The 13,535-nt window shown below is 45.2% G+C and overlaps 1 protein-coding gene across 1 annotated transcript in view; it reads right to left on the minus strand.

Moving 5' to 3' along the window:
- LOC130533193 (CUB and sushi domain-containing protein 3-like) overlaps positions 1-13,201 on the minus strand; it is a 139,564-nt gene extending 126,363 nt beyond the window's left edge. The window contains exons 1-2 of the mRNA XM_057046426.1: positions 12,682-13,201; positions 2,574-2,796 (exon numbers count right to left, since the gene is read on the minus strand). Of these exons, the coding sequence (XP_056902406.1) occupies positions 2,574-2,796; positions 12,682-12,853 (395 nt within the window). The 5' untranslated portion in view covers positions 12,854-13,201. The remainder of the gene's footprint in view (positions 1-2,573; positions 2,797-12,681) is intronic.
- Positions 13,202-13,535: the final 334 nt, after the last annotated feature.

The raw sequence follows: 13,535 nt of genomic DNA on the forward strand, positions 1-13,535 counted from the left end.
TGGCAACCACAGAAAGGATGACTACATACAGAAATATTTCAAGATGGAGAAAATCAAGTTACTGGTGGGTGAGGCTGGGGTTAGGAAGCACACGGGCACGTTCTCAGCCCACGTGTAGTTAGTATGCATCATCACACACGGCTGTCACCGCATAATATGTTTAGAGTAATTAGAAAACGCCTGTTCCGACAATGGCCAAATGATCAAGGAAATTAGTCACCTCACTCCGATATCACTTATAAATGGAGGGCCTGATGGATTTATTGAGCGGCATTAGGTTTACCCCCTACAACGGTAGGATTGAAAGCTTTAATGAGCTTATGGTCTGCCTTTAATTCAGTACATTTGTACATTATATAACCGGAGCTAACCTGGCTAAAATTGTTCCCATTTATCAACATAAGTCTCCAGAAAAAGTGTCAAGTACTAGTTAGAGTTTTTGAGTTGATGTTGTCTATTTGGCATAATTAGAAACGTTAATGATGCCTGGTTGTTTACGGCGCAAGAAACAACCATAATTTACCCTAACAGACAAAAAACAAAATACATCCATTGACCTACCAGACTTCAAAAACAGGAGAAAACCACATCACAAAAATATGGCCGTTCACTCCTACGCCTGTTGCTTTTACAAACCACAACTAAAGAAAACACGTCTGAGACCCGTTGGATTGTTAAAGAAGGTGAAGAGCTCGCAGGCGGCAGCCATCTTCTGGTTTAAATTCTGTCCCTCCTGAACAACCCACCAATGATGACGATCGTAACACACGCCACAACATCTGCATACATCTACATCTGGTCTCCTGCCTTCAGTGAAATGTGCAAACATTTTAAATGTTTTCCCCACATGACGTCTGACTCAGGTGAAGAAGGTGCTGGATTAAATACGTCTGCCATAAACCCTCGGTAACAGTAAATGAACTAGTACAATTGATTGTATAAATAAGACTAACAGCGTTTAAGCGGAAACGTGTGTGCCGGGGCGTTTAATAAACCGAGGGACTGTGTTGCATTCATGGATATAGGAATTATTAAAATGACCGATAACAAAACATCTTGAACAAAATCACAGCTACGGTCATACAGTTGTAACTTTTGCTATCCCAAACCGTCTATGGATCCTGCTAACACCATTAACTCTTAAAATTACATATTTTAAGTTATACCATATTTGTTGTTGGACAAAATTATAGGCATGGGATTGAGTTATGTGCATCAGATGATGAACGTGGGCTCAGGCAACCTAATCTTCAAACATCGATAATGATCCAGCTGCTTAGGTATCGACATTGATTCAGCTCTTGAAATATTACCTTCCATTGTCACCCAATACATCCCTGCCATACATGCTCCATTGTATGATTTGCATATGAACTCACTCCCCTCCCACTCATAAGCCCCCATAAGTGGTCCCAGTGAACCCATTTTAACACTGTTTAACACTTCTTTGGAGGGTTTCACAGTGAAAGGTCAGACCCTCACGGCTGCACACACGGGACTTCAGGATTTCCTTTAAAATAAAAAGATTCTGACAGGTTCAACAGCAGATGTTTGTATCAGCTTTGTGAGGGGATAATCTCATAATGCGCAGCTCTCTTAAGTATAAACAGCAGGTTTATTTTGAGCAGTTGGTTTTGACAAAGGAATTGCACAACCTTGCTGGGTTATTTTCCCCCTTTAAAATCTAAAATGATGGGACTCTGCAGAACACTGTTTGAATTTGATAGCAACATTTTTTTGGGTCAAATTTGCCAGGTGATTGATGATCACCTGCAGCTTTCAGAAATGAAGCCGTTGGCAGGGTTTGATGGGGCTGACGTTAAAAATCTCTGAGCATTTTTCAGCCCCCAAAACGGCTGCGTTTCACGTGGAAGAATGAGTGTTGGTTTGTAAACTTGCTTGCCTTCCCTCCACGAATAACATTGCTTCTGTAATTCCTTATTCAATTATTGAACAATGGCTGCTAAATTTACTGTCAAAATCAAAACAAGTTGAAAGCCAACTCTCTGACAGACTGAGCGTTGAGACAAAAACGGTGTGAAAATTAAACAAAAATTAAACACTTCGGGCGAAGAGACAGAACACTGAGCAAACTGTTGTGTTCAGCGACAACTGTAAGAAAAAAAAACACAAACTTGATTTTCCACCTCTAGGTCCTCCGGTTGGAGCATTTGAAGCAAGGATAGTTGGATACTGAAGCCAGGCCACTAAACCAACCTCTCGAAATGTCTCCTATATAACAAAAGCCCATGTTTCCCTGATACCAACAGGCATTCTTATTGAATTAACAACAACCTTTTTCTTAAAAAGGCAAAATCAAACATTATGGGAGTTTTTCGTGTGTGTAGAAGAAGATGGAATACAATCTTTATTCTGCGCCAACCGTTTTAAAACAAACTAGATGCTCCAGATATGACACACTACAGATGATGCCCCCTCCCAGGCAGAGAATAAGCAATCGTTGTGCATGCTAAAGAAGAACATTCATACAAGGGATCATGGAAAGTTTCCCTTTATTTTTCTGCTCTATTTCACATTTTAGGATGTGCTTGGATTAGAAAGTGTGTCCTTACCTTGTCCTGAAGTTGGCCGGGTGTGGAGGGCCATCATAGAGAGATAAAAAATCATATTCCTCTTCCACTGCGAAAGACTGGAAAACTATATGAATCCTGTTCCCCTCTTCAGCAACAATCACCCAGGTACAGTTCGCTCCATTTGGATATCCATATGGAAATCCGGGGCTTTCTATCGTCCCATTCCTCCCTTTTAAATTGCCTCCACATGTATGGATAAATCCTAGGGAAAAGAAGAGGGGAGAAATGTCATTGTCAAACTTACAGAGAAAATACAAAAGTGTAAACTGCAGAAAAGGGAATTTAATTTTGTCTTCAAGCGGAAAGATTAAAAAAAAAAACGTCTTGCGGGGGGAAAAGATGGCTTGGCAATTGTTACACCAAGCAAAACAAAAACTACCTCTGCAACTGTATGTGCCTTGTAAGATTCAGGTAATACTTCTTCAACGCAGAGCAAATTGTTCGGAAAAGCTCATGACAAACACTGCGGGGGAACTTTAACAACTGGTGAGCGAGAGTCAAATTTTGTGGTTTTTACCACTAAAACGCTGCTGCTCCGCCAGTGCATAATGGGTGACTACAGTAAGATACACGGTGTCAGGCTGAACAAAAGGCCTGTGATATATTGCTGCTGCCCTCGTCTGTGCAGACAGTAAAGCAGCCCCAGAGAGTAAAAGCAAGGCCTCCGATGTGGTGTCGCGCACTCTTAGCGCGCTGTCTCGGCCCACACAAGATGCATCTTTGCACTCCTGGCGCATGCTTTAAATCAATACCCTTGGCATATTGTGTTAGGGATTACACCATCATTGTCAAGCCTAACCTCATGTAAAAGAGCACGTTTGCCTGCAATCACCAGCACGTACACAAACACAATCAGTCACTCGTCTCACGCCAGAATTTCAGGCGCTTCCAAACGTCCCACATCTTCCCACAGTTACGCAAACAATGTGTGAACACATTCCCACGTGCCACGTAAGAAAGAGTCGCCCTTTGCATTTAATCTAATGAGATGAAAACTTAATTAAGATGTATGCCCCCACACACACGCAATTTACTCCCGGCGTAATTAGCTCTTCACCTTCAATGTACACACACAATATAATAAATAAACGGGAAACATTTGGCAGCTACGGCGCTGGAAGAAGGTCCAACTTGACAAACCGTCGTTGTTGTTCTCACCGTGCACACCAGAGAAGCCTTTCTCCTCTTCGATCTGTGCTGAATCGGACCTGACAGCCGTTTCTATTGGCGGATCGATTCTGTTATCAAACGCAAAATGTATAATTCCTCCATAATCTTTACATCTCGCAGGATATTATGGCCCAGAGACCCGACCCGCGGATGGCACAGTGAAATGCCCGCTGTTAAGATGACCGACCATCCCGCATCGAGTCGTCTGCAGGAGGAGCGCGTTTCAGCCGCAAAGGTACAAGTTCCGCCGTCTTTGAGCCAATAGGGTAATCAAGGCATGCTTGTGGCACTGGCGTGCACATCGGTGCACCCTGAGACGCACTACATTCCAGCTGCTTTCAAACGCTGTCGGGAATGTAATCATGTAATCATCTGTGTTGGGTGATAAAGCAAATGTCTGAGTCTGATGGTAAATGAAGGAATTTTTGAAGGTGAAGGAGAAGCTGCAGATGTTTGATATCAACATGGGGGAGGGGGGTAATTTATGTCTTTACATGGTTCCTGGCATGTTTTGATGGAGTATGTTTGTAATTAAAGCGGTTTAGAGATAGGTGACAAGTGACTGAAGCTCAACTTGTTAGATTCCCCTTGCAAATTTTCTCCTCCCTTAATTAAAATAGGACACTTTTTAATATTGATACCAAATCATTTAATCAAGGAACTGGAGCAGTTATGAAGGATTAAGGATATCCAGATGACCAAGATTTATACTGTGCAGCCACAACTTTGGCAAACAACAGCAAAAGCTGCTCAGTGTAATAAAACCACATAAACACAAGCAAAGCTAATTTTAGCTGACGGATGAGTAAAGGAACCGTCTTCTCAAACTGGAACAACCATTAATAACAAATGATGACAACTGCAGCTGAAGACATCAGATATGACTAAACTAAATGGCCTTGCAATCTCTCACGAGGTGGTGTGACCCCTGTAAATGCCCTAATAGCCATGTGACCCCAATGACTCATGGGACAGAGTGGAAAGACTCTGGATCACATCCACAGTGACGATCCCATTAGATCCTATGGGACTATCGGTGAGGCTATTTTAGATTCAGATATAAGGTCCAAGATGTCCACTTGCCTTCCACTGAAGCCTGTGGGAACACTGAGTATTAAAAAGGATGATCCCATTAAACAAGAAATAGAGGTGAAGCAATTGGATTCACTTTAAACCGAGTTGAACTTTAAAAGCTACACTAAATGGATCAGCTAAATGATTCCCTCTAATCTGAATTTCCTTAACAGGACGTGGAATGGTTTGACATTTGACCGCTCCTTGGAAAGTTGGTAAATCCTTAAAAGGGGTTTGGTCCTGAGCCGCCATGTCAAGAATGAAGAAATGAGCCAGGCAGGTTTAATTAATGCCAAATTACTACCAGAACAAGAACAACAAAAACAAGTCCAGAAGACTTAACCTGAGTTATGGTGAGTTCACAAGCACAGCGCTGCCAGACAGACACCCCCAAACCCAGCACTGGGCTCAGTCTCGCACAATTCAAGAGTTTCACCTCACCGTGAAGATCTGTCATCTGCAGACATTTGTGGCAGGAATATTTCACAGTTTATGCAGCACTAGATGATTCTTGTTGCAAAGCTGTTCAGGCTAATGCTGTTGTTGTGGGCAGCAACGCCTCCTCTGATCCATGTTTCCCATTCTTTCTTCATCATCTCCGTGGCTCTACCTGCCTGTTCCCATCTCCTCTCTCCCTTGTCACAGTCCTCTTTTTCCATCCCTCCCTCTTCTCTGCTTTGGGAAAACTTTCTGCTTTCAATGAATTCCACTGTCACGACTCCACAGCCCGCTCTGACCCCTATCATCACTTCGACCGTAACACTCGCTCCCGAGGGCTTTCCGGTGACCCGATGTAGCGCCGCGCAGCAGCGCAACAATAAATTATGACGAGAAACCAAATTAACAACGTGCCACGTTGGCACAGCGGGGAAAATGCATGAGAAAAATCTGAATTTTTATTATTACTCACACACACACACACATGAGGGCCTGCAGAGGGCGGCCGGGCTGGATGACAGGCAGCACAGGAATATTCCCAGCTGTTCCTGCATCAGCCCTTACATCTGACACTCGCGGAGTGAAAATAATAAGAAAATGGCAGTGGGGAGATTTCTAAATGCACTTTGCTCTTGTCAGTCTAAGTTGTATAAGTGTGCTTGCCTGTGAGCACATGCATATTTATATGTGCTGCTGGCCTTGGAGAGCTTCTTACAAATGCAAAGGGCAAACCACATGTAATTCTCTTTGCCGAGTGAAAGAAGATTGAACCACTGAACGAGAGGCATTGTGGTGCCCACCTAGGACGGGAAACAGGATTGATTCTAAATGGTAAATACATGACACTTAGCATGTAGCATTTTGTTCAGAGCGGTTGCAGGTGAAACGGGACAATTGATGTGTCGTTTGAGCATGAAAGAAAAACAAGAGACTTTGATGTTTCAGGATTTCCAGTTTATGAGGCAATAGGCGCCTGCCTTGCCATGAGCAATTAACCGGCGCGCTGTCACCGATGCAGCTTCTGTGGCACCGCGAAGGAAATGCAGCAGGGGGGATTTTGCCGCTCTTATTATTTTGAGTGACAACCAGATCTTCTGCTTACGGGTGTACGAGAAACTCAAACCCATCAGCTGTTTTATAGCAGAACGTGTGTAAGGAGACTTGGGAAATAAATAGCGGCCCTGACCTGTTACCTCCAGGTCCTGCAGACTCCCAGGAGACGGATAACTGCTGAGAAATCCACCCACCCCCTCCTGCAATGACGCTGTGGAATCCCGATGAAGGATTTTTGGTTGGCAAATGTATTCAGCTCCATTTTCCTGACTGCCCTTAAAGTGACATCCATTGTGCTGAATTTGTCATTTCCTATTGTCCCATCTAGTTCTTGTGTCCAAAACAAGTTCAATTATTCAAACCAAATCCTGCTGCATGACGCCATTGGAATAATAATAATAAAATATGTTTTTTTTGGGGGGGGGGGGGGGGGGGGATTCACAGCATTGAATGCAGTCGTAATTAAAGTTGGGCCCCTTTCTTAATGGAGCAACGCAGGACATTTTCCCTAAAGTGACCTGAAACAGTGACCAGTGGGGAACAACAGCAGAGCACATTATAAATCAGTGTTCTTCAATGCTTCATAAAAATTTAATGTGAGACATTTTGGTAAGGGCCGCTGGACAAAAAGGACTGAAAAGTCACCCATACCCAAAAGGATGCTTCCCCACAAGCATCAAACCTTAACACGTCTCTTTCAAGTGGTCATTTGTTGATGTATAAAGTCATTCATTTTTTAGCAGGGATCAGTCAATATAACTGATGGCTAAGATGTGATATGATTTTGTGTGTGATTGTGGGATTTAAAGTGTTTTAAGTTGTATTCCTTATTATTTTTACAGTCCTAAATCAGTAAATAACCACCGCTGACAAGTCAGTGCATCAATTTTCACACTACAATGTAAGTTACAAAAAAATACATTAAGTAAGTCACTACTGCCAAGACAACTTGATCTAAATTAAGCGGGCATGTTTTGATCTTCATGCATATTCTGCCGTGAACTAGAGGCAAATCACAAATTTGCCCAAAATGAGGAAAACACTTTCAGAATGGCACAACTTGAAACGCTAAATCACATTAATATGCATGATTTTGGACTTCAGAAAGAAATGGGCTCGGCTTTGAACCCCGCTCGGACCGCTGGGCGATCTGTTTGGAGAGCGTCTCGTCTGCATGCATCACAATATCTTTGCTCAGATGAACGCGCAGCTCCATCAGCCCACACTGACACGTGCACTTTCGAGCTTTTTGTCTCATCGCTTCCTCTCTCTTCTTTAGCTCCGTTCCTGAAAAAGCAGCCGACGACGCCCCCTCTTCCGCTTGGAATTTAATGATTGTTCGCCGCCATGATCATCAACATCGTGAAATGGGAGGGAAGGTGATGACACTACTCCTAGAAATCAACACTGCAGTACAAAAAACCTGCATTGATTTGCACCTGACCTTAAAGGTAAGTCAGCCAATATAGAGATATCCATCAGTGGCTGGCTTGGTTACAGAGCACCCAGCTCTTAGGAAGCAACAAAAAGGTCAACAAACATCCTGTATTCACTGCAAAGTAATTTCATACTCTATGTAGACAGGCCTGGAGCACTGCTCTGAAGAAAAGAAGGCAAAATTATATTCCGCGGGACATCGAAGGAACCTTTTCTTGTCTCTGTTGCTGGGCTAATGAATCATGAGGCTGCACAAAGGAGCCACATCAGGTGGCAAAACTTTAGGTTACAGTGAGAGGTAGTCTTGATTTTTGAACTCTAAAACACCTTTCCATTAGATTCATGGGCAACTGCACTCTGAGTCCAAGATACGACGTATACGGGAGGGAAAAGGGAGCGAAGAAAGCAGCAGTAAAACTACAGAGAGAAACTGCAAGTGGTCAGAAATCTTCAACTGGACAAATATGGCTTCAGCGTGATCGCTCCACGCCCATTTGAAACAGAGTGTTCCAATGTGCATAATCACGGGCTCTTCTAATGCTTTCCCGTATGAAAATAACGGAACGAGAGTCTTTCCAGAGAATAACCATTACCTCATGAGTGTTTCACTGCAATTTGGAAGAGGGCACTGAAATATTCCATTCGGTGGTTTTAAATTGCCAACCAGTGAGCTGAGAAATACTGAAATCAAACACACTGCCACACCGAAAACAGCTGGCACGCGGATAAATACCAAACACACGCCATCGCACAAGCAAATTACAAATGCTCGTGAGTGTGTGTTGCCAAGTATAATAGCTGTTTCTCAGTGTCTGCACGCTGCATCCCAGCACATGCAGTATATGGCGGACGGACGCCGACGCCTCACCGCCACGCTCCCATAATGCACCTGACGCCAGGCGTCCACAGTGAGAGCTGCTGTTCGACACTCAGCCGCCAGCCAACAGCTCGTTTGACGGCCCGTCTGTCTCGCCGGCCTCCGAGCAAACAGTGACACTGACGCTTGACTTTCCCTCACAGGAGGACGAGGGAAGAAGAATCTGTCTCCAACTTAAAGACTTCCTATTTCAAGTGAACGTCTGGTTCAGGGACACCTCTGAGCTGACTGCACGTTCTCCAGACCACTTCCTGCACCACCTGTAGAGGAGCAGCATCGCGCTCGTTTGCCCAAATTCACCACTTTCCCATTAAATGTCTCTGCGGCCCACAGGGTTAGAGTGACGCGCTGACGCACGCACGTGCACAACCGTGTGAATCACCAACATGTAATGCAAAGGATCGTTCAGCCAGGAGCAACCAGACAGTTTTAGTTGATGGCATCATTATAAAAGCCTTTGGAAGCAATCGGGTAAGTGAATGGTTGCTCGAGGGATAAAAGACATAAGATTAAAACCAACAGTGTGAATATTACGTTGGCTGCTGTACCAGGAGTAAAACATACTGTAACCATCAGACCTTGTCGTTTTAAAGGAGCCTTGAATAAAAGAGGACACCCAAGGACGCTCCTAGGAGAGTGAACCACTCTTGGTTTTTTTCCCTGGTAATTTCTGACCCGCTGCCACTGTCAATGCAGGCTGCAGACTGCTGTCACTGCAGTTTGATGATATTGGCTTTGACTCAGTTCAGCTTTTCCAAATCAGTGACACTCTGTGTCCTTGATTATGAGCAAAACAAGCCTGGATTTGAAGCAAAACAATGGCCGGTGACAGCTCTTTAATGAAGGCAACAAAGGGGGCCAGGCACAGAGTACCGCTAAATATTAAAATACAACCGGACAAAACCTGTTTATTTATTAAAGAAACAGTCAGATCGCGACGAGGCATCGCCTGAAAGCATCACGCCGGCAGCCGGGATCGTAAAAAATGAAATGACAGCGCGGATGAAAGTCCACGCAGGTATCGGATAAGCCATCTTCACAGATCAGTTTAATTGCTACCGAAATGTTTTATTTAGTCACGGCACCTCTTTTAATCTGCCCCTCCACATCACCCTACTTTGTTTTCGGGGCCACGCTTCAGTCCCGCCTGCTCGGCTGCCACAATTTAGAAATCCAGCCAGCAGCGGTGGACATAAACAAGGAGAGCAACGCGAGGGGAGATTCATGAATGCACACAGGTACTGCAGGATCTGGGTGGAATAATAATGGAAAGCTTTTCTAATTAGGATATACAATGACAGCATGATGCCTCGTTGACCACAAAGGACGAATATGAAAAAAGAAAGCTCTTTTTAACATATTTATTGGTTAACTGGTTTCCTACTGCTGCATTAACAAGGCTGTCAACATTTTTTTTTAACAATATCAATGGCTCCAGACAGCCGATTGAGTTTAATCCCCCTTGAAAATGGCACCTTAGGAGTAAAAAACCAGTCGACACTGAATCCGCAGCCTTGACTCTGAAAGCAGCCTATTACATTTAATCTCAACAAGAGGTGAGCTATATATTTCTTTTTCAAGACAAGATATTGCCAATCTCTGTCCCACAGGACCAAGGCTCATATTAAAACTGATACCTGACTTACTGACTTAATCAGAAGAGGCAAACTACGTATATCCGAGTTTCCCGGGGACCTGTCAGCAACATCTCAGAGCCCGGGCAGGACCTAAAGTCATCGGCAGCGGGCTGGTGGGGTGAGCTGGGCTGACTCTAGTGAACCACTAAGGCAATCTGATGAGGTGTCAGCAATAAAAGATACATTAGGAATCTGGGGAGCATCCCTTCAGAAAGGAAATGGATACAGATATTGTTGTATTTGGTTGCAGGGGGATGATGCAGTTCTTCTGGAGACTGTTCTACTTGAGCTTGTGGAGATCAAGAGGGGCAGTGGGATAATGCCCCATATTCCCTGTAGATAGTGTATAATTACACAGACAAATTGTAATCCTGATTAGCCCCAACAGCCTTTCCAGTCTGTTTACATAATCACATTGAGAGAAAGTCTTCATCAAGGGCTCATTGGCCAGACTACTGTCTGTGTAGAACCCACCTGATTACTAGCTATTAGTGTCTGCCCAGCGCACAGTGAAAAAGACCCAACCACTTGTCTCTTCAAACCAAAAGAAACATGGAGGAGGTTTGACGTGCTCAGAGGAGACAGAAGGGGATCCACCAGATGGACGATTTTCAACAATCTGTTCGCCATCATCAATCGTTCATTGTCCTTTAATGAGCTAATGTCAGAGCGGGGAAACCGGGCAAGGCCTGCTCGCCCTGGTTCTCTTCTCCAACGCCCTGGGAGACATATTTTTGCATCAACTAAACAGCAACGCGAAGATGATCTCCAGGAAAACTGGGATTTGGGAAAAGAACTTTTATACATGACATACATTAGACATACTCGTGTGACACACTCGCAGTGGTCGTACTCTGTTTTTGATTCACATTTCACCCGTTCTGAAACTATTTTCCTGAACTTGTCACAGTGTGAGGACTCAGGCAGGTGACTAGATAAATCTGAAGCAGAGGATCAGAATCGTGTCTGCCCACACTCAAATAAAATCCCACGGCTTCTCTTATCACCTTAGAAATCGGAGGGTTTGTTTTTGCACCACATCATTATCTCAGAAAAACGTGAGTCACAGTTCAGAGTCGGTGGATCCCTTTTACTCCAGCAAACACGCGGCGTAACAACAGCTGCTCTTCCTTCATGTCTTGCTCAGTGTCACTATTTCCTTTTATGTGTTTCCAAACAAATACCGTGGCGCCTTCCTCTCCCCTTCCTCCAGTTCCAGGCTCTGGCTCTCTAATAGCCAGCAGAACTAGGGGGGATTGGCAGGGGCCCGGAGGTTTGACATTGCCATAATGTGGGTGGTGATAAAACGACACTGTGCCCGAGTGCTCGACTTAACTTGGCTCATTCTTGGTGGGCGCTGCTGCTCTGCATGCTGCACGCTTCTTCCACCCCCAACAGACATGTGCATTACTCACAGCAGCAAAAATCTGCATGTGAATTGATATCTGTGAGTGTCCATATGCAATTACTAGATAGCAATAATTGGATAGAATCAACACAGACAGTGAAAAAGGGAAAAGAGGTCGGGTTTGTCTTGTTTCTCATCCAGTCTATATGTAAGAAGAATAAGCAGAAAATGGATTTGGGGTTATTTTCCATGTGTTGGCTGAGCACATGTTTAGAAAGCAGTGTGGAAAATTAGCAACAAATGCTCTGAATCGGGGTTTTTTTGTGTGTGTTTTTTTCAGAGGACCTGTCGTGAAAATGGCGTGAAACGCATCAGTGTGGGAGAGGAAACCGAGGTGATAAGATAATGAACTGCAAAGGGGACACATTTGTGTGTTGTTGTTTTTTTTATCTAATTGAATCCTAAAACAAGCGCGACTTTCAGAAAAGTTTGATTTGAGAAGTGCTGAGATTTTCCACGCGGCGGGGAAATAATGACCATACGGGAACCAGAGGACAGATCCCGGGGAAGATCCACCGGAATACTAACAAGCCCACCTGATCGCACTGGCGAGTCCGATAAACCCAGTCATGGAACTAATTGCCCCCCTCCCCTTATCAGCACCCCACCAGCCCCCCCTCGTCCACACGCACTTGAAAACTCAACCAATACCCCAGATAAAAAAAGAGCGCACTGCACGGAAATGAGACTCCGCTGCTACCCTCGGTCAGCCTGCGGTGCACTTGCCCCTCAACAACCCACTAGTTACCCCGCTAATCAAAGCAGCTCACGTAGGCTGAAGGCGCGTGGAGGCTACCGCAGGAAGACCTATTGAGCGCCTCGGTCAAAGCCGGCATTGAGCGCCAACCCATGCGTCCCGTCCAGTAAACCGTGGGAGCCCTATTTTGCGCACGTCTGTAACATCAAGCTTTTACACGCGCGCACACATCCACGGGCGCGCGTACACACACAAACGCTTCAGAAAATTCGGAGAAACACTGCAGAGGCTCGTACCTGTCACACAAGTGAACATCAGTGAAAAGACCAGATTCCAAACAACAATCCTAATCCTCATCCTCCTGGAATGGGCAAAGTCCCCGCGGCCGCATTTCACGCATTTCCTGCTGAAGACATCCCTCGGTTCTATAGATCCGTCGTAGTATCCGTCTCTGTAAATCCCCTTCATGTTCTCAAACTAACACATGCAACCTATTCGCGCTGTCTCTGTGTGGCTGGAGTGGGGGTCCTCTTCCCTCCTCAGAGGAAGAAACTGGCAGAGCCGCCCGCCGCGCTACGTCAGCTGATGGAAGAGAAGTGAGCAGGACTGAATTTTAGGACAGGACCGCGGCAACCTGGATGAGGGCTCAACCATCTCTGCTGAGAGGGGCATCAAGTGCGGGGGTCTCGGCTGGAGCGCTCTGGCGCCTGCAGTTCACCATTTTTCTTTCTTTTTAAAAATTGTTAATCCCGATAAGTCGGCTGAGCACGGGGATGAATCTCGCCTACAATTTGAATGCTGCGTGCATCGATCTGCAATTGAACCGCGCAGAGACGGAGAGAGAGAGAGAGAGGGGGGGGGGGGGGGGCGAGAGAGGGGGAGAGAGAGAGCGCGTACTGTGCGCGTATGAGGTGGCTGATGGCCATAAATCATCAAGTGGGAACAGTGGAGGTGATGGGAGAGAAGGCGGGGAGGGCGTAAATTCCGAACTCTGTTAATGACAGCACGTGTTTTATATGAAAGGGGGCTGGGGGGAGATACTTGGAGAGGCAGCGAGGCAACACCCCGTTCCCAAAGCTGACGAAAGAAGCTCACCCCGCAGGCAATCCCACCATAACTCCCGGATTTTATTGCGTAGATCGAGCGCGGT

Source organism: Takifugu flavidus, chromosome 10 (genome assembly GCF_003711565.1).
Source record: "Takifugu flavidus isolate HTHZ2018 chromosome 10, ASM371156v2, whole genome shotgun sequence".
Lineage (NCBI taxonomy): Eukaryota > Metazoa > Chordata > Actinopteri > Tetraodontiformes > Tetraodontidae > Takifugu > Takifugu flavidus.